The sequence below is a fragment of the Balaenoptera borealis genome (assembly GCF_965194805.1).
Source record: "Balaenoptera borealis genome assembly, chromosome: 3".
NCBI lineage: Eukaryota > Metazoa > Chordata > Mammalia > Artiodactyla > Balaenopteridae > Balaenoptera > Balaenoptera borealis.
This window is the reverse complement of record NC_138866.1, coordinates 21384761-21405256: the sequence shown is the minus strand read 5'-3', so window position 1 is coordinate 21405256 and position 20496 is coordinate 21384761. Positions and strand designations below refer to the sequence as shown.

The 20496-nt window shown below is 41.2% G+C and overlaps 1 protein-coding gene across 2 annotated transcripts in view; it reads right to left on the bottom strand.

Moving 5' to 3' along the window:
• Positions 1-1770, bottom strand: part of SEL1L (SEL1L adaptor subunit of SYVN1 ubiquitin ligase) — a 56542-nt gene extending 54772 nt beyond the window's left edge. The window contains exon 1 of one of the 2 annotated variants that reach the window (XM_082387756.1): positions 1578-1770. In XM_082387756.1, the coding sequence (XP_082243882.1) occupies positions 1578-1647 (70 nt within the window). In that variant the 5' untranslated portion in view covers positions 1648-1770. The remainder of the gene's footprint in view (positions 1-1577) is intronic. The other variant, XM_082387757.1, reaches the window with a different exon arrangement.
• Positions 1771-20496: the final 18726 nt, after the last annotated feature.

Sequence of the window (20496 nt, the reverse complement as noted above, 5' to 3'; positions counted from 1 at the left end):
GCTTTAGATATGTGAAATCTAGTCAAAGGAAGATGCAGGAAAATGTTTACATGCTTTAATTTTCTTTAAATTCTGCAAATTGAATTCAGAGGGATATGCACCATATTCTCTAACTACTAGTTCTTACACTTTAGTGTGAAGAATCACTTGTGGAGCTTTTTAAACTACAGATACCCCAACCTGTTCCAGAACCAAAACTGCGTTTTTAACAAACCCTTAAGAGGAATTCTGATGCAGGTGGTTCATGGTCCATCAGGTACTCTACAGCATTGATTTCATACTTCCTTTGATCAAATAACTGCTAGCAGTGGCTTCAGGAGTTACACAGAGTTTTAAAGATTTGGTCATGAACACAAATCAACACTAGAAGGCGGGGGGCGGACCTCAGAGCATGATGTTGGCAGTAAAGTAACTGGCATATGCTTGTTACTTTTGAAATGGTATCTTAAACCACACTTTGGATAGAATTTTAGGTTTAGACCTCTTATTTTAGAAGCAGAATGACGCTACAGCATTGACTTACAACTAGGACGGATAATTTGAGGATTCAGATAACCATCTGGGAAATTTTCTGTTGGGGGAAAAAAAAAAAGAGTTGACATTTATACCCTGCCTTGTTCCAAAAAAAATTTAAAGCCACAGAACTGCTGTTTTGTTAACTGAAACTGATTAAAATCCAAAAGCTTTATTGTACTGATTGTTTTTTTACCAATACTCAGAAACACTAAATGCTTCTTTACCAACACTCTCAAAATAGACATTTTCAGATGTAGGTAGATTAAACTATTAAAAAAGAGAAATGATAATTTTCAGAGCCAGGGTATAAATCAGCTAACTGGAAAATCAAGTCAAAAGCATATGAATTTCTCTATCTATGTCAAAAGTTAAATCTAGATGCTATTCATTTTACATTTATAAGAACCAAGAGTTTTTTTTCAAAAATCATAAAATTACTGTCAGCAAACATGGGGCAGCTCAGAAACACTGTGACACAGTAAAAAACACTTTCTTAAGAATATTTCTTTAAAACGGGTACGGAGTGGGCACATTTACATCAAAAGTCTTCATTTTTTAAACAAAGAGACAGGGCAATCTCAGGTGCTAAGCAAACCCACCAAACCACTGTCAACATCCTGGTTTTGATGCACCTGGCTCTGCCCAGACAACCCCAGGTGTGCCAATTACTTAACTTACAAATCCCAAAGCCAAAGTTTCAAAACCGATGCAGCACATAATCTACATGACAGTCGTGGACGCTCCGGAAGGGTTCCTGTGTCACTGTGGGTCTAAGCCAGCTGTCAGGATTCATTCCCATGGAGTCACTGCTCATTCGGGAGGAGTCGTGTAAAGTTTGTGAAGTGAGGAGAGGTGTGAGCAGGGGGACCGCCCCTTCTTTTCCTCCCCTCTCAAGCTCCCCTAAACATCCGCTCTGACCCAGGCCAACCGAAGCCCAAGAAATGACAGCGAGGGACAGGCTACTGCGAGGTGTGAGCTGGAGCCCCCACGGCCCTGCCCCGGGATGGAGGCCGGGGGGGGCGGTGGCTCCTGGCCTCCAGTCCGAGGGGGCGGATACTGACCCGAGGACGCAGAGGCCGAGCCCAGCAGCACCGCACAGAGCAGTAGCGTCAGCCCAACCCAGACCCGCATCCTGCTCTCAGGGCCGCTACCACCCGCTGGAGCTGTCGCTTTCGCCTCTGCCACCACCAACTCAGCCGCCGCCGCCGCCTCGCCGCTGCTCTTCCTGCTCTGGTTTCCTTCCTCCGCCCCTTCCCAGGCCTCCCTGCCCTAGCGTGCAGCCAATCCCCGCCCGCCGTCGTACGCTCCTCGCCCAATCGCCGCGGCCTTCCCGCCCACCTTATTGCCCCGCCCCTGGGGTCAAGAATTGGCCAATCATTACGCGAGATTCTCACACCGGCTTTCCCGGTTGGACCACGGCCTCACCGACATGGCCCCAGGTAATTGGTAGCTCCTGGGTTTAATCATCCCGGAATCAGAGTATGAGTCCACGGTTGGACGAAAAGTCACCCAGGACTACAATTCCCACAATGCAGTTCAAGGGCCTCTCTCTGTGTGTGCTCTTGGGAAACGTAGTCCATCGTGGGGCAATATTTAAAAGTGCAGGTGGGTGTAAAAGTTAAGAGAACTTAGCTAACACCTGGGCTAGACACTAACTCCAGGCCGTGAACTCACAGGTTTATTTTTATTTTTTTGGGCCAAATAAATATCAAGAAACACACATTATAAGGTTAAGAGTTTGTAATATGTTAAGCTCTTCCTCTTCGTTTTATTTAGAAAATTTGAATTGGACATAGTGGTATCAGCACTGAGGAAAAATACAACAGCTAGACTGAATTCGAAGTATTTTTTGTTAACGTAAACGAAACAGTACCATATATACGGAAACCAGGATGGAACTCACTACTGGTCCCCCTTTCCCCTACAAAACAAGAGGACATAAACCCCACCCAGTACAGACTATGTCAATGCTAGTATTCGTTTTTACGACATCCACCAGATAATAATAATCTGGAAAAAGGGGCCAACAGTCTTTGCAAAACCCTTTCAAACATTTGTCCTCATCCCTCTCCTTTTGTAAGTTACATTGTTTTCTTCTTCACTGACTACCTAGGTCTTACATTGACTAGGTTCAAGAGTCTAGGTTGGTGTATTTGGAGATAAAGGTGACAGAGATTGCATTGCAGAAGTGGAAATAGCCTTGTGTATTAAGTACCAACTCCAGGCATGCTCCAACTAGGTAGCAGAGCAGTGGCTTAGTGTTCCTGCCCCTTCATCAAATTGTCATTCTGCTTTCCCTAGTATTCACCCACAGTCAGGTCTTAGGTCTACAACCTAGACATTCTGAGTTCAGGATTTTGGCGAAGTCCACCCTGGCCACATATCTTCATACCATCTGTGTTCCATCTTCTTTGATGAAGAGTCCTCTCTTCCAGGAAGAGGATAAAAAACTATTGTCAACATTCACATTGGAGAGGATGAAGGAAAAATACTGTCTCATGAAAAAGAGTTCTCTTTTCTACTACTACCACACTCATCTCTATTTTTGTCACTAACAATGCTTCCTCAGAGTTCCTCTCATTTTAAATCATAGAGTAAAATCTAGTATACTATGTGACCATTTTTCTCTTTCTCACTGAAAACTTCCCTACTGACCCTCATTTTCCCTTACCTTCCTGATGCACCTGAGTTCTAGCCATACTCACCAACACCATTCTCTCTTCACTGTAACCTAAACTGCATACTATGGCCAGATGAATTTTCCTTAAACACTGCTTTCATCTTCTTTTTCAAAATTTTTTAACGGCTGCCTTAAAATGGACAGTTCTACTTTCTTGTGGGAAGTATTGGGGAAGAAACTTCTGCCCTCCATAAGAGAAACAGTGATTACCTGACTGATAAGATTGGGGAAAGTTCACTGTGTGGTTGAGACCCAACTTCTTTTTTCATCTTTTTCTTTACTGAGTGCTTCTTATATTCAAAGCCCTGTGCTAGGTGCTGCAATGACAAATTTTCAGCTTCTCTTTTACTACTTCCCCAATTTCCACATTCACACTCTTGCCTTCTCATGGGCTCCCCTACCCTCTCCCCACTGCCCTTGCTGCTTCTTCTTCTTAGCCACAACCCTGGCATCTTCCCAACCTCACTTCCATTTCATCTTGGCTGAGTCTTCTCTGTCCAGGCCAGTCCTCATTAATCCTCATTTCTCTAAGTGTCTACAGAACAGTCACAAACTTGCCTTTTAAATGGGTGGTAGCTTGCTGAGGCCAAAGACAACTATGCAATTCAATGTATAGGAATATAGCATTGGACTTGTCACCTACTAGCACTAGATAATTATTTGTTGATTAATAAATACACCTTACCAATAAAGTGTTTTTAAACTATTTTCAAAGCACACGCTGTCTACCATAGTTTAGTCTTAAAAAAATCTACCATACTTTTATCTTAGAGGAAATATTAAGGAGCACTTGCACCCCTATTATACAGGAAATTTACTTCATTCCTCTTACCTCACCTGAAAAATGGGTATGTTAATAATACCCTCTTCACCAGGACACCAGGTCTGTTGTGAAGTTCGAGATATACAGGGAGGAAAAAGTGCTTTCTTCATTACAGAATGGTCTACAAACATTCTTTCTTTTTTTTCCCCCACATTTCAATTGACAAGTTTTATTTTATTTTTGACAAAAATTCAGTATTTCCCAAATTGGTCCTGTTATAAACATTACAGGAATGCTCGTTAAAGTACAGACTCCCAGCCCTCTTATTCTGATATGGTGGGTCTAGGGCCTAGGTTTAATCATATCCCCATGTGATTCTTTTTTTTTAACATCTTTACTAAAGTATAATTGCTTTACATTGTTGTGTTAGTTTCTGCTATATAACAAAGTGAATCAGCTATATATATACATATATCCCCATGTCCCCTCCCTCTTGCGTCTCCCTCCCACCCTCCCTATCCCACCCCTCTAGGTGGTCACAAAGCACCAAGCTGACCTCCCTATGCTATGCGGCTGCTTCCCACTAGCTATCTATTTTACATTTACATTGGTAGTGTACATGTCAATGCCACTCTCTCACTTCGTCCCAGCTTACCCTTCCCCCTCCCAGTGTCCTCAAGTCCATTCTCTACATCTTCGTCTTTATTCCTGTCCTGCCCCTAGGTTCTTCAGAACCACTTTTTTTTTTTTAGATTCCATATATGTGTGTTAGCATACGGTATTTGTTTTCCTCTTTCTGACTTACTTCACTCTGTACGACAGACTACAAACATTATTTCTTATTGATTCTTTGTTTGAAGCAAAGGAGCAAAGCAAATTAAAAATTAGTTTTTATTAAGACTAATAAAGTTAGCTTTATTCCCTTAATTTGAAAAAGATTTAGAGCTGCTAAAGCTATTGTCTTTAGCCAGCAATGAGTAATTGACATGTTCTGAGACCTTGACTCCCTGGGGGAAATTCCAAGTCTCCAGAGCAGATCTAGAATATGGTGTGGGAAAGCCAGGTTTATTTTGTCAGCCTGCTACATTGCATTTTGATTAATTAGTGAAAAGGTTGTGAATTCTCCATGGCCTTATCCAGTCTGAGCATACGCTTCTCAAGGTTTCCTGCCAACATCCCCAGTTAAAGTTGTGTACACATTCAATTTGTACAAAATGTTAGTATTATTTAATTCATAGACTTTTTTACTGTTTGCTCAGCTGTCTGTACTCTGTTCTACTTGTTCATATCAGTGTTCTAGGTCATTGTCACAGATTTGCAAGTTGCAGAAAACCTGTTTGCTCTGCATTACAACACAGCATAGGACCCAACGGAGGTAGATAATAAGTGCCTTTTTATGTAGTTGACATTGATGTGACCTTATTCCATTGAAATGAATCAAACAATCAGCAAATACTGAGAACCTCCAGAAAGTGTTGAGGACATGAAGCTAGCTTGTTCTTCGTTTAAGGATGGTGAGATAACCCTCAGAGCCTTTTCCTGAGAATGGAGTGATTGTCACCAACTCTAGTTGAGTATCCTTGCCTGTGCTATTCTTAGAGATCCATCTGAGTTGGCAATGTGTGAAGGCTGCCAGCACTTGCATGAACATATCTGCCAGGGCAGGATAAGGGAGAGACAGGGAGCAGGATATTTTCCCCTCGGGGCTTGGAGAAGAACCTACAGTACTTTCTTTGAGGTAGATGAGTTGAACTAAAGTCATTATTTTTGTGTTTCTTTTTCATGGATAAATGAAAATATAAAACCTTGCACCATATTGCGAGATAGAACCTGGCATCTCTTTGTGTACATTCTGCGCTCCTTGAGTAAACAGACAATGTTTTTATATCTTATTGTATACCTAGAATTCCAGGATTGTATATGGCAGGTAGATAATTTAGTAATCAACATAAATAAGCTTTGAATGTTCCAGTCACTTCCTATGATTATAATTGTCTTGTAAAAGTCAGGATGTAGATCCCAGATTGCGGAGAAGTGTATTTGATATACTACCTAAGTTTGCAGTAATAGAATGAATGGGGTCGGGTGTATGAGTGTAAGGCTCTATTTACCAAGTGTCATCCTGAAGCGACATTTACTTTGGAGATGTGTATTCTTTCTGAGCAGTGTTGACTCACACCAGATAAAGGAAAAGCCAGGATACCTTTATACCCTGAATAAATGGACAGGCATCTTTTGACCTGACTTTTTCATAGATTTAACTACCAGTTCTGGAGAAAGACTGGATTCAAACTAAATTTCAATAAGAATTTGATTAAGTGAATCTTAGAAAATGGAGATAAACTGCTGGGAGCTCCCATTAGATTCAGAATACTTAACTCCTGTGTAGATGGCAGTGTGTTTCATTTGTGAATGTTGGATTAGGGACATTATATTCACAGGATAATCCTTCCTTTCTTCCTTCATTGATTGAACACATATTTTGGGGCACAGTCAATGTCTTCCAGCCAAAGACCACCAGGAATACACCAGTAGTTGAACACATTAGGTTTAGTACTCATGGCAATGAGGAAGAACACACACACTGTAGGGTGTTTCAGGAAGGGGGCTTTAAATAGAACCTGTTATAGGATTTGGGCTTTGGTTGTGTTATTTGTGGGAGGATCCAGGGAAGCCAGTTTTGCTCTGGATTGGATGCTTTTAGAAATACCCCTGATTTCTATGATCTCATAGAAATCAATCAATAAACCTGATCTTAAGGGAGAGGAGACTAGAAGGAGGATAAAACTGTCATTGGTGAAGAAGTAGCCGTTGCTCATTTTGGCCAGGAGAGGAAGTGTTGTATTTTGTGAGTGGTACAGGGAACTTGTTTTTGTCTGTGCTTAGGTAAAATTATGAAACGGCCTTGCTTTGTCTCATTTTATCTTGGTCTCAGAGTAACCTGTCTGTAGTTGGTATTCCGTGACATTGTTTATGTCCAGTAGGAGAATAACATGGCCTGGGTGTGGATGCCAGGCCAGCTTCTGGATGTCAGGGGCTGCTCTTTGCTTTCCTTTCTCAGCACCTGCTGTGAGGCTCTTGTTGCCGGGGATTTAGCGATCCACAAAACACACAAAAGTCACGGAGCTTACATTCTAGCCAGGGGGAGAAAAAAGAATAAAATAAATAAGTAAATTATAATATATTAGAAGCTGATAAGTGCTCTAGAGAAAAAACATAAAGCCAGGGAAGGGAATAAGGATACTAATGGGAAGGTTGGGACCATTTAAATTTAAAGTAGGGAAGTCAGGAAAGGCTTCCCTGTAATGCACACATTTGAACAAAGACTTAAATTGATGAGGGAGTGAACCATGAAGACGTGAGAGTGAAGAGTCTTCCGGGAATAAGGAGCAGGAACCAAATGAAGGTTCCAAGGGAAAAACTTACCTGTTAGGATCTAAGAACAGCAAGGAGGCCTGTGGCTGCAGAAGAGGGTGAAGGAAGGAATAGCAGGAGAGGAGGAGCAGGGGATGTCAGAGAAGCGATTGGGGCCAAAAGGTTTAGGGATTTGGGGTCAATATTAAGCGGTAATCAGAATGCGATTTTTTAATATTCTGAGACTGGCTATCTTGAAGTGTGGCTTGAGTAATGGCCTGGAGATTTCCCCTCTGCTGCACCGGAATGACCCAATTAATTACACAAACCTCTTTATTAATTGTTTGGACATAATGCTAAAGTAACCAATTAAAACAATTGTACTCAAAAGTTTGATTCAGAGGAAGTTTATACACTGGTTAGGAATTGAGATGGATAAGTGCAAAATAGCCATCATCAAGAGAAGGATCTTCAAATGAGGATTTTCAAAATATTCAAATAATATTGTAAATGAAAATCCCTTGGAAGTAAAATAGGGTTTTTCATCATTTCCTATACTTGAATAGGCTCCCACCTATACCGGATTGACTTCATATAAATCCAACTCAAAGGGGTGCATTGACAAAAAAGAAATATGAGTTATATATATTAAAATATACATTAATAAATATATATCCATGAAAAATGTGTGTATACACAGGCACACATGTATGTGATTAAAATAACTGAGAATAAATTGCAGAAATGATGCCTCTTTATCCCTAAATATGTTAGTATTTTCTGAAAACAAAGAATTCTCTAACATAATCACAGAGCTGTTACCAAAGTTAGGAATTTAGCACTGATTCAAATACTGTTATCTAATCTACCAACGTTATTCGGGTTGCCCCAGTTTGTCACAATGATGTCTTTTCAACAACGGAAAATCCAAGATCGTGAGGTGTATCCAGTTTGTCATGTCTCATTAGTATCCTTTAACCTGGAACAGTTCCTGAGGCTGTGTGTGTGTGTGTGTGTGTGTGTGTGTGTGTGTGTGTGTTCCTGAACCTCACTTTATTGACATTTTTAAAGTGTATAAACATGTTATTTCATAGAATGTGACCTAATTTCAGTTTGTGTCATGATTAGATTCAGGTTATACACGTTTGGCAAGAACACCTCAGAAGTGATGTTAAATTCTTCTCAGTGCATCACATCAGGAGCCAAATGCTATTGGTTAGTCCAAATCCTGGCAATGATCATTTTAATCAGTTGTTAAGGAGGGATGTTTCCACTATATTTACCTTTTATAATTAATACGTATCTTGTAGAGGATACTTTGAGACTATGTAAATATCTCATCATCCCTCAAACATTCACCCACTAGTTTTACCATGTGTATTCATGATTCTTGCCTGAACCTATAATGACCATGATGGTTGCCAAATGGTTATTTTCTAATTCCATCATTATTTCTATATTTCTTATTAGCTTTCTTGTGTAGGCAGAGCTTTCTCTTCTTATTCATTTAATTAATTTACATTGGTGCAAATTCATAGATTCTTTATTCAATAGTTTATAATCTTCACTATCATTATTTTGAGGTTCAGATCATCTCATATTTGGCCAGTGGGTGCTCCTTCAAACTGAGTCCTGTATCTTTTTGACATGTCCCCATCATTATTTGAGCATCTCCTTACATTTTGAACTATTTATATATTTTCTGCTTTTCCTAACCCAGCCCTGGAATCAGCCATTTCTCCAAGGAAGCCTGCTTTCTTTCAGTGGAGAACGGTGTTTACATTCCAGGAATACTCATTGCTACTGTGGGTTTAATGCTTCCAAAATCTCTTAGTGGATTGAGTTGGGGTGTGTGTGTGTGTGTGTGTGTGTGTGTGTGTCTACATATGCATATAAGCATGTGCATACATATGAATGCATACACACACCCATAATATACATATGCACAGCCACACACATCTATACCCGTTTCTATATCTATTTATCTCTTTCTCTATATTAAAACCTCTGAGGAAATGAATGAATGAGCCATAGAGAAAACAGAAGAAAATATTTGCAGTACATATATTTTAAAGAGAATACAACTGGTGGGGCTGTAAAGGCTTTCAACTGTTGAGTAAAATTTTTCTTATACATTGAAACATACACCTACTGTATAACTCAGGAGTTTCATTCTTAAGTATGTACTCAAGAGAGATGAGATCATGTCCACAAAATGTCTTGTGCAAAAATGTTCATTAGTAGCTATGTTCACAATAGGGAAGATCTTAGAATAACTTAAAATGTCCACCTTCTGGTGAATGGATAAACAAGCGGTAGTATATTTATACAATGGAATATTACTCAGCAAAAAAAAAAAAAGGAAAGATGAGTGGTTTGTACACATCATGGATGAATCACAAAAAACATTACGGCGAGTGGAAGAAACCAGACACAGAAGAGAGTACATTGTTTATGATTCCATTCCTATGGAGCTTGAGAACAGGTGAAACTAATTTATAGTGACAGCACTCAGAATAGCAGTTGCTTGCGCTGAGGGGAGGTAGGGCCACTGGAAAGAGGAAAGAGGGAAATTTTGGATAATGGCAATCTTCAATAGTCTGATTAGTGTGTGGTTCACATGAGTATATCTATTTGTCAGCATTCAAAGAACCATGCCCTTAACATCCATGCGTTTTACTGTATGGAATGATACCTTGGGGGCCTGCGAAATAATGACCCCCACCAAAGGTGTTCATGTCCTAATCCCCAAACCGGTGAATATGTCACCTTGTAAGGCGGCGGTCTCCAACATTTTTGGCACCAGGGACCAGTTTTCTGGAAGACAATTTCTCCACGGGGGTTGGGGGGATGGTGCAGGCAGTAATGCGAGTGATGGGGAGCGATGGGGAGCGGCGGGGAGCGGCAGGTGAAGCTTCGCTCGCTCACCCGCCGCTCATCTCCTGCCTGCCGTGCAGGCCGGCTCCTAACAGGCCACAGACTGGTATCGGTCCACCGCCCAGGGGTTGGGGACCCCCGTTATAAGGCATAGGACTTCGCTGATGTGGTTAAGGGTCTTGAGATGGGGAGATTCTCCTGGATTATCCAGATGGTCCTAAATATAATCACAGGCATCCTTACAAGAGGGAGGCAGGAGGCTCCAAGTCAGAAAGAGAAGAAGTGATGATGGAGGCAGAGGCTGGAGGGGTGCTGTTGCTGAAAGGGGGTCATGAGGAATGCAGACAGCCTCTAGAAGCCTCTAGAAGCTGGAAAAGGCAAGGAATGGGTTATCCCTTAGAACCTCCAGAAGGAACACAGCCCTGCCAACTTGGCGATTTTAGCCTTCGAAGGTCTATTTTTGGACTTCTGACATCCAGAACTGTAAGAGAAGAAATTTGTGTTCTAAGCCACTAAATTTGTGGTAATTCGTGATAGCAGTAATAGGAAACTAATATACGCCTCATTTTAAAATATATTTAAAAAAAACACTTCTTAAAAAAGCAGTCTCATGTGCTACTAAGAAAAAAGCCATGCTGTAGAACAGACCTGGGTCCTACTCTGGATTGTGTCATCTGCCAACTCAGCCAGGGAACTTTTGTCAATTTATGCAACCTCCCTGAGGCTCAGTTTCTTAATCTACAAAGTCAGAATCACTAAACTTGCCTTACTTCTCAGACCTGTCATGAAAATTAAAAGCAATAAAATAAGAAAGGATTCTGTCAACAGAAGACCAAAGAGTAAGGCCTTATTATTGTCAGACTTTTACCCAGCACAAGTGCATTAATGACCAACTGTGGTTGGGCAGTTTGAATGCTACCTCTTGTGTGAAAGATAACTAGAGTAGAGGGGCAAAGGTCATGGGGAGAACTTCTTATCAGGCTGTCCTTGTTCATGTTTCTAAAAATAACTTTTTATTTCGAAATACTTTGACTCATAAGACATTGCAAAATATGTACCTATTCATTTTCAAAGGGTGCTTATTATTTCTCTCTACTTATTCCACTCCTACTGGCAATCTGGACAGATCCTAGGTTTGCTGAGTTCCTAATCGTAGTAACTAAGCTTTGCTGCGCACTCGCAGTGTCCCTAGCACTGTGGTAGCACTTTACATATGCAGGTGTCATTTAAGCTTGATGTTAATAGTAATACGAGGAAGGTACTTCAATTTTCCCTATTTTGTAGACAGAGAAACCGAGGCATAGAAATGTTTAGTAACTTCCCCAAACTGAGTGTGGGCACCAGTATTTCAACCTGGCGACTGATTTCAGAGACCAAGAATGAAGAGGAAGAAGGCGTCCATCCTTGTATCACAGAATCATTTAGAGAAATTTCTATATTTTGTACACAAATATACGTGCAAAAGGAGTGCATGTACACATACGAGGGAGTGGTTTTTGTGTTAAGTCAAGGAATAAAGGAAAAAAAGGATTTATGATAAAGAAAGAGAGGGGAGGAAAAAGTTGGAGACCATCTGGAAACTGTAAGCATTTTTAGCAATTTTGTAAAAGCACCGATTAGGTGGTGACTAAGAAAGAGGGCAACCTGGGTATTCTGTCCTTGAGCAGTCTCACTAAAGGTACCAAAAACCATTTTTAGTTATTTATAGATTCTCCAGAAGACCTTGGGAGTTTAGCCAGGGAGTAGGCAGGACAGGTACCTCCAGTAATGAGGGCAAGGTCCCTACGTCAACTCCTCCACGGTAATTAACCAAGCCTCCACCATTTTCCTCATCAGAATTTCTCACTTGTCAGGCTTAAGAACTGAGTTCATAGTTTAATAACAATTAAATTCATCTCCAAGTCCTGGCAATTCTTGTCCCCTAATGTTTCTTGAAAGTTCTACTTTCTTTTCTATTTCCACGGTCACCATCCCAGTCATAACCCTTATTACTTCATGTCACATAAACTTGCTGATGGGACCATCATCAGACTCATTTTCCTCAAACTCTCTTACTTAAAAACTTATAAAGATTTCCTATAACCATGGGTAATGAGTTAAAATTTCCCCGTGTGACCACCGAACATCTTTTTTTCTCTCCTGTCCTCTACAACTCCAATTTTATATTTTTCCCCCTAACATATATGTATTAGGGCAGCTTGGGCTGCCATAACAGAATACCATAGACTGGGTGGCTTAAAGAACAGAATTTATATCTCACAGTTCTGAAGGCTGGAAGTCTGAGATCAAGGTGCCAGCATGGTTGTATTCTGGTGAGAGCTTTCTTGCAAACAGATGTCTTTTTGCTGTGTCCTCACAAGTCAGGGAGAGTGAGTGAGTGTGCCCTCAGATTCTGATGTCTCTTTTTATACAGACACTAAATGTATCACAGGACCCCACCCTCATGACCTCATCTAATCATGTCCCAACGGCTCCATCTCCAAATACCATCACATTGGGGGTTTAAGGCTTCAACATATGAATTTGGGGGGAGGGTGCATACAATTCAGTCCACAGCACATACATTCTGCTTCAGGTGCAATTATACTGCTTGGACTCTCCCGCACTTTCCTGTATCTGTCCTCTAGCTAGACTGCTTGCACTTATTTTCTGATTGTCTTAAGACCTTTCCAAAAACCAATTCTAGATTTGAAGAAGCATACATCCAGTTTAATCCATCTTTTGTTGGACTTTTTCCCTTTTCATAAAATATCCCTTTGCGCTCTTTTAGTTTGTGTGTATTTGATCTTAAGCATTTTGTTACATATTTTATTCCAAAATTATAATTGGGTTGTAGTGAGGCAAGTGCCATGTCTTGCAGAATAAATAGCATTATAAAGAGAATCTCTTTATTATGAAAAGATTTTGACAGCCTACCTAATGGGCTACTTATCTTTAGCACTACAAGACTCCGTTACCAGCAAGACAGGAAAAAAGCACAGTAACTGAGAGTTTATTGTGGCAAGATTTAGAATCATAGAATTTTCAAGCTTTTATCTCTCACATTACATATTTTAAAAACCTCATGCCTTAAGAAGTGACTTGTTTAAGATCATATAGCGGGTTAATGATGGTGATATAGACCCTGATCACTTTGTTTCCAGTCTAAAGTTTATTTATTAAAATGTATGTTTTTCATTGGCTGTTGTATTAGTTTTCTATTGCTGATCAACAAATTACAACAAATTTAGCAGCTTAAAAACACATTTATCATCTCATAGTTTCCATGGGTCAGGAGTCCTGGCACAGTTTAAATGAGTCCTCTGGTTAGGGTCTCACAAGATTGCAACTGAGGGGTCTCAGGGGTCTCAGACCTGGGTTCCTTCTCTGAGCTCATGTGGATATTGGCAGAGTTCATCTCTTTGAAGCGATAAAACCCATGGCAGCAAACTCACTGCTTCTTCAAGGCCAGCAGAAGAGAGAGTCTGTTGCTTCAAATCTTTGGACGGTAAACTGTCTTTTAAAGGGTTCGTCTGATTAGGTCAGGCCCTCCCTGGATAACCTGTATTTTGATTAACTCAAAGTCAACAGATTAGGGACCTTGTATTTGTAAAAATCCCTTCACTTTTGCCATATAATGTAACCTAATAATGGGAGTGACATCCATCAAAATTAAAGGTCCTGTCCCCCACTCTAAGTCAGGGTATGTACACCGTGTTAATTTTTAAAAATTAGGAAAAACACCTACAGAGAAAACAAAGTCACTTCTTGTTTGATTTCCTAAACAAAACATCATATTGATGCATCAATATTTCTTTCTAGTCATTTGTTCTTATTGCTGTTCCCTGTGCCTGTTAGGGTTTTTGGGGTTTTTTTTCACTTTAAGAATAAAGTCATACAGTGTATGCAACTAAATTTGACACTTTATTCATTTGGTATTACTTTGTAAGAATTTTTACATGTTGTTATATATTACCCCTCCCCCCCAAAGACATACTGTTTTCCTCTACTAAAAATATATTTTCAGTGGGGGAAAAATGAGAAATATAGATAAGCAAAAAAGGAAAACAAGTCAACTGAAATTGCAAGATTTAGAAGTCACATTGTTTAGGAAAAATATTTTGATAACTCTTTGAGGTGTAAGATGGAATCCTGAGTTTCAGGATGTTGGAGGATGTCAAGATTTTAGAGAAGGGGAAAACTACTCTGAAGCTAGAGGGGACAAATATGGAGCTCCTGGGATTGTGGGAGGGGGGAGTGAAGAGCAAAGGGAGGAAAAAAGGAGACGCAGAAGAGATGACGGTGTGCCAGGCACTGTGCAGGCTGACTGTCCGCGCCCCTCCCCCCAGCTCAGTCTTCATTACATCTGCTAAGACTTAGAAATCTTGGTATGGCACTTGCCTGGTGGCGCAGTGGTTAAGAATCCGCCTGCCAATGCAGGGGACACGGGTTCGAGCCCTGGTCCTGGAACACCCCACATGCCACGGAGCAACTAAGCCCACGAGCCACAACTGAGCCTACATGCCACAACTACTGAAGCCCGCACACTTAGAGCCCGTGCTCTGCAACAAGAGAAGCCACCACAATGAGAAGCCCGCGCACCGCAACGAAGAGCAGCCCCCGCTCGCCGCAACTAGAGAAAGCCGGTGCGCAGCAACAAAGACCCAATGCAGCCAAAAATAAATAAATTTAAAAAATGCAGTAAAAAGGAATCGTATTTTTTTTAAAGAAAGAGAGTAATAGGAAATGATGGATAGGTACTTAAAAAAAAAAAAAGAAGGAATTCTTGGTATGAAGGACTTGTTGTAAGGCAGGGTTTCTCATCCTTGGGATGATTGGCATTTGGGGACTGGATAATTCTTTGTCGTGAGGGCTCCAGGTATTGAAGAGAGTTTAGGAGCATCGCTGACTTCTACCCACTAGATACTAGTAACAGCCCCACTCCTCAGTTGTGACAGCTAAAAGCATATGTAGACGTTGCCAAATATCCCACCGTGGGGTGAAATCAGCCCAGCTGAGGACCGTTGTTGTAATGGAAATAGTAGAAGGGGCTAAGTTTTGTGTTGGGTGATTATGTAGACTTTGTGATATGCCAACTTGCTTAGGCTGATTTGCCTTCCCCAGAATTCCTCTTCCTGTATGTTTCTGGTTAGGGTGGGTCACGAGACTTTTGTGGGGGATTCGAAGGGCAGAAGGGAAGCAGCAACTCACACAGGCTGTAGAGCCCACACACATTCTTGCTGATCCGCTGACTCACCGCATTGGTGTGAAGCAGCAGCTGGACCTGCAGCTGCTCTACTTTCTTGAATCCTCCTTCAGCATCTCCAACTCCGGGTATGTTAAGCTGCATGGAGGAGGGCTCTGGCTTCTCTGGGACACTGATGTCACTGTATTAGTCTGCTAGGGCTGCCATAACAAAGTACCGCAGACGGGTGGCTTACACAACAGAGATATAATTTCTCACAATTCTGAAGGTTAGAAGTCTGAGATCAAGGAGCTGGCAGGGTTGGTTTCTTCTGAGGCCTGTTGATGGCATCTTCTCTCCATGTCTTCACATCATCATCCCACTGGGTGTGTTTGTGTTCTAATTTCTTCTTCTTATGAGGACACCAGCTGTATTGGGTTAGGGCCCACCCTAACGACCTAATTTTAACTTACTTAACTCTTTAAAGATTTTATCTTTAAATACAGTTATATTCTGAGATACTGGGGTATATTAGGGTTTTGTAGAAAAACATAAACAATAGGTCTCTCTATCTATCTTCCTATTTATATTTATAATACATATTTATGTGATCTATCTATCTATCTATCTATCTATCTATCTATCTATCTATCTACCTATCTATCTATCTATCATAACAAATAGAGGCTAAGCAGTCCCAGGATCTACCATCTGCAAGCTGGAGACCCAGGAAAGTCAGTGGTGTAATCCCAGTCGGAGTCTGAAGGTCTGAGAACTTGGGGAGCTGAGTCCAAGGAAGGGAAGGAGAAGACTGATGTTCCAGCTAATGCAGGCAGGGGAAGGGAATAAATCCTCCTTTCCTCTACTATTTGTTTTATTTAGCCCCCCAGCAGATTGGGTGATGCTCACCCATGTTGGGGAGGGCAATCTGCTTTACTGACTCCATCCATCCAAATGTTAATCTTATGCAGAAACACCCTTACCGACACACCCAGAAATAATGTTTAATCTGGGCACCTCGTGGTCCAGTCAAGTGTATAAAATTAAAAAATTAAATAATAAAAATAAAATGAAAAATTAAAAAATTAAATTTAAAAATTAAAATAAAATTAATCACCACATGGAAGTTAGGACATGGGACATACATATATATAACATCACATGGGAGTTATATATGTATATATGGGATATCACTCAGCCATAAAAAAGCATGAAATTCTGCCATTTGCAGCAACATGGATAGACCTAGAAAATATCATACTTTGTGAAATGTCAGACAGAGACAGACAAACATTGTATGCTATCAGTTACATGTGGAATCCAAAAGATAATACAAATGAATGTATATGCAAAGCAGAAACTGACTCACAGATAGAGCAAATAAATTAGTGGATACCAGTGGGGAGAGGGGAGGGGGGCAAAGTAGGGGTATGGGATTAAGAGATACAAATTACTACATATAAAATAGGTAAGCAACAAGGATATATTATATAGCATAGGGAATTTATAGCCATTATCTTGTAATAACTTTTAATGGAATATAATCTAAAAATACTGAATCATGCTGTACATCTGAAGCTAATATAATATTGTAAATAAACTATACTTCAATAAAAATATTCTTCCCTTCCATGGCTACCCACTCTGCCTCCTGATGTTCCATGACGGACCCCAACCCAGGCGAAGATATGGCAAAGCACAATTCAACCATGCCATTTCTACATATAACTAGGAAGGTCTGACTTGAGCATCTTGAGTATAAAATAAGGGCACAGTTTCTTTTCTTCCCCAGTCTTATTGAGAAATAATTGACATATATCACTGTATAAGTTTATAAGGCGTACAGCATGATGGTTTGATTTATATATATCGTGAAATTGTTATCACAATAGGTTTAGTTAACATCTATCATATCATATAGATAGAATACAAAGAAAAGAAAGAAGCAATTTTTAACTTTATAAATGTTATAAGAGATTGATTTAATACCTCACCTCTTCTTCCTCATCCTCTCCCCCAAATTTTATCATGCTTTCAATTATATCAATAATTAGTGTTTGCATCATTGTAACGATGTAAACATTGTTCACCGCAGAACCTATTAGAATACTGTGATTACCTGTCCTTTCTTTTTTTTTAAATTGAAATATAATTGACTTACTACACTATTTTAGTTCCAGGTGCACACTATAGTGAGTTGATATTTCCATACATTACAAAATGATCACCAAGATAAGTCTATTTACCAAAGTTATAATATTATTGACTGTACTTCCCACGCTGTACATTTCACCCCCAAAGGGCACAGTTTCTTAAATGTTTAAAGTACAGTAATTCTAAGCTCTTATCTGCCCTCATTAGCATAAAACCATTTTCTTTTTCTGGCATTCTTTTCTTCAAAGTCAGCGTGGTGGGGATAGCTTTCTAAAGTACTAACTGATGTGCTATTTCTCAGCCGCCAGGAATAGCTGTCATCCTCCCTTATTTGAAAGCTAAAGGAAAGAGCATCCACAGCTGTGGAAACAATTCACACCGTGAAACAAAGATGCCAGGTTCTTCATTTCTGTAAAGTGGAGCAGGATGGATTTTGATATGACACAAAGAGAAAGAGTTTATTTTTCTATTCCAGGAATAGGAAGGAAGAGAGAGAGGCAACAAAAGGATCCCCAGTCTGCAGCAGCAAAGCTGATGAACTGCAGTGAGGGGACGAAGAAGGGTGCTCTGCAAGACCCATCCCCTCCCCACTCACGGACCTGTCGTGGGGTGTGTGTGTGTGTACATGTGCATGCACTGACAGTAGTCATGAGGAATGTCCAGGACAGGAGGAAAATTCCTTCCTTGAATTTGAAATTCCTTGGGTTTGAAATAAAGAGATTTTGTATCTCACTTTCTGCCCGGTCCTTTGGAGACACTGTCTTACTCTATTTGGGATGCTATAACAAAATCCCACAAACTGGGTGGCTTGTAACCAACAGAAATTTATTTCTCACAGTTGGTTCTAACGAGGACCTTCTTCCAGGTTGCAGACTACAGACTTCTTGTTGTATCCACACATGGCAGAGAGCAGAGAGAAAGTAAGCTCTCTGGGGACTCTTATGGGGGCACCAATCCCATTCATGAGGGCTCTATCCTCATGACCTCATCCAAACCTAATCACCTCCCTAAGGCCTCACCTCCTCACACCATAACATTGGGAGTAGGGTTTCAACAAATGAATTTTGGGGGGACACAAACACTGTCCATAAGAGATGTTAACCTTATAGTGTCTCCTCATGTCACCAGGCATAGAGAAGCTGTGAAAATGGGGACATGGAACGTCTAGTCACAGGAGGGTCAAGAGTGTGCTTTGGAGAGGCTCTGAATGTTCCTAGGTACCTGAGGAGAGAGAGTGGAGCATGAGAGCCAGTAGGCTTGTTGCTGGGAACCAGGAGGGTGGCTGAAGTCCCATCGAACCTTCTACGTCACAGGGCCAAGCTGTGAGCCAGGTCAGCAGGGGGAGGTCAGAGGCAGTGCTGGGCTGAGAGAACAGTGGGGGAAAATCAGGAACCAGGAATACTGCCTCGCCTTGATGCCACTTTGTGATTTAAACTTTCCCTAATGTAAGATGTCCCCCTGGGATGGGGGTTGTGGGTGGGTCAATAGATCTTGGATTGGTTCAATTTTAGAGTGAAAGTGAAAAAACCTAAACCAGGGTTTCCCTGGTGGCACAGTGGTTAAGAATCCGCCTGCCAGTGCAGGGGACACGGGTTCGAGCCCTGGTCCAGGAAGATCCCACAAGCCAGGGAGCAACTAAGCCCGTGCGCCACAACTACTGAGCCTGTGCTCTAGAGCCCGTGAGCCACAACTACTGAGCCCACGAGCCACAACTACTGAAGCCCGTGCGCCTAGAGCCTGTGCTCCGCAGCAAGAGAAGCCACCGCAATGAGAAGCCCGCACACAGCAACGAAGAGTAGCCCCACTTGCTGCAAGTAGAGAAAACCCGCATGCAGCAACGAAGACCCAACACAGCCAAAAATAAATAAATAAATAAATAAAATAAATGATAAAACAAACAAACAAACAAACCTAAACCAAAGCAATAAAAAACATTTGCTTTATGAGACTGAAGAAAACCTAACCCCGAAAAGACTAAATTAAGTTGTCTGCCATCAGAGAGGTGCCTGGCACAAAGATCAGAAATTAAAATGAGCAGTATTGCATTTTATTCACTGCTGTGACTCTGGAAATACACACCTGGTACAACCTCAGTCACCCTCACAATCCTCACAGCGACCTGAAAATCATATGTGTGGTTCTTTTGTTGCCTGCTCCCTTCTAGGGAAGCAGGAACTCAGACCTGCCCTCCCAGGTCAGAGTCCAAACTGCCCACCTGCGGACTGCACTGCCTGCCTGCTGCTCTTGATGGTCTCATGCGCCCCCTTGTGGCCATCACTTGATATGGCGTCCGCTCAGGGTCGGAGGCAGGAAGGTCCTTCCCTCAGGGTCTGTAAGGTCAGAGGCTGCTCGGAGGGAAAATGGTCTTAGGCTCCAGGAGTTACAGATGTTGGTGACATACACATGACTGTTTCCCACAAAGCATGTCCATGGCATCAGGATGGCGGAGGCAGGACGGTTCCAGAATCAATACCCTGCTCTGCCCAGACTAGGCGTCTCTTAGGACTACCTGAGCCCTGGCTGACTGTCACAAGCCTATTTTCCTCTCTCTCTGCGGTGTTTTCTTAGGTTCTGCTTTCCAGCTAAGAGGCCTCATTTAAGGCAATTTTGTCCTTCAGACGTGTTCTATTATATTTTTTAAAAAATAAACTTTTAATCTTAGAATGGTTTTAGATTTACAGAAAAGTTGCAAATATAGTACAGAGTTCCCGTATGCTCCACACCGGTTTCCCCTATTGTTAATGCGTTCTTACATTGATGTGGTACCCTTGTCACAATGAATGAACCAGCACTGATACATTATTATTAACTGAAGTCCATACTCTATTCAGCTTTCCCTAGTTTTTACCTCATGTCCTCCTGTTCCAGGATCCCATCCAGGACACCGTATTGCATTTAATCATATCTCTTTAGGCTCCTCCTGGCTAGGAGAGTTTCTCAGATCTTCCTTGTTTTTTGTTTGTTTATTTTTTTTTTTGAGACTGACGA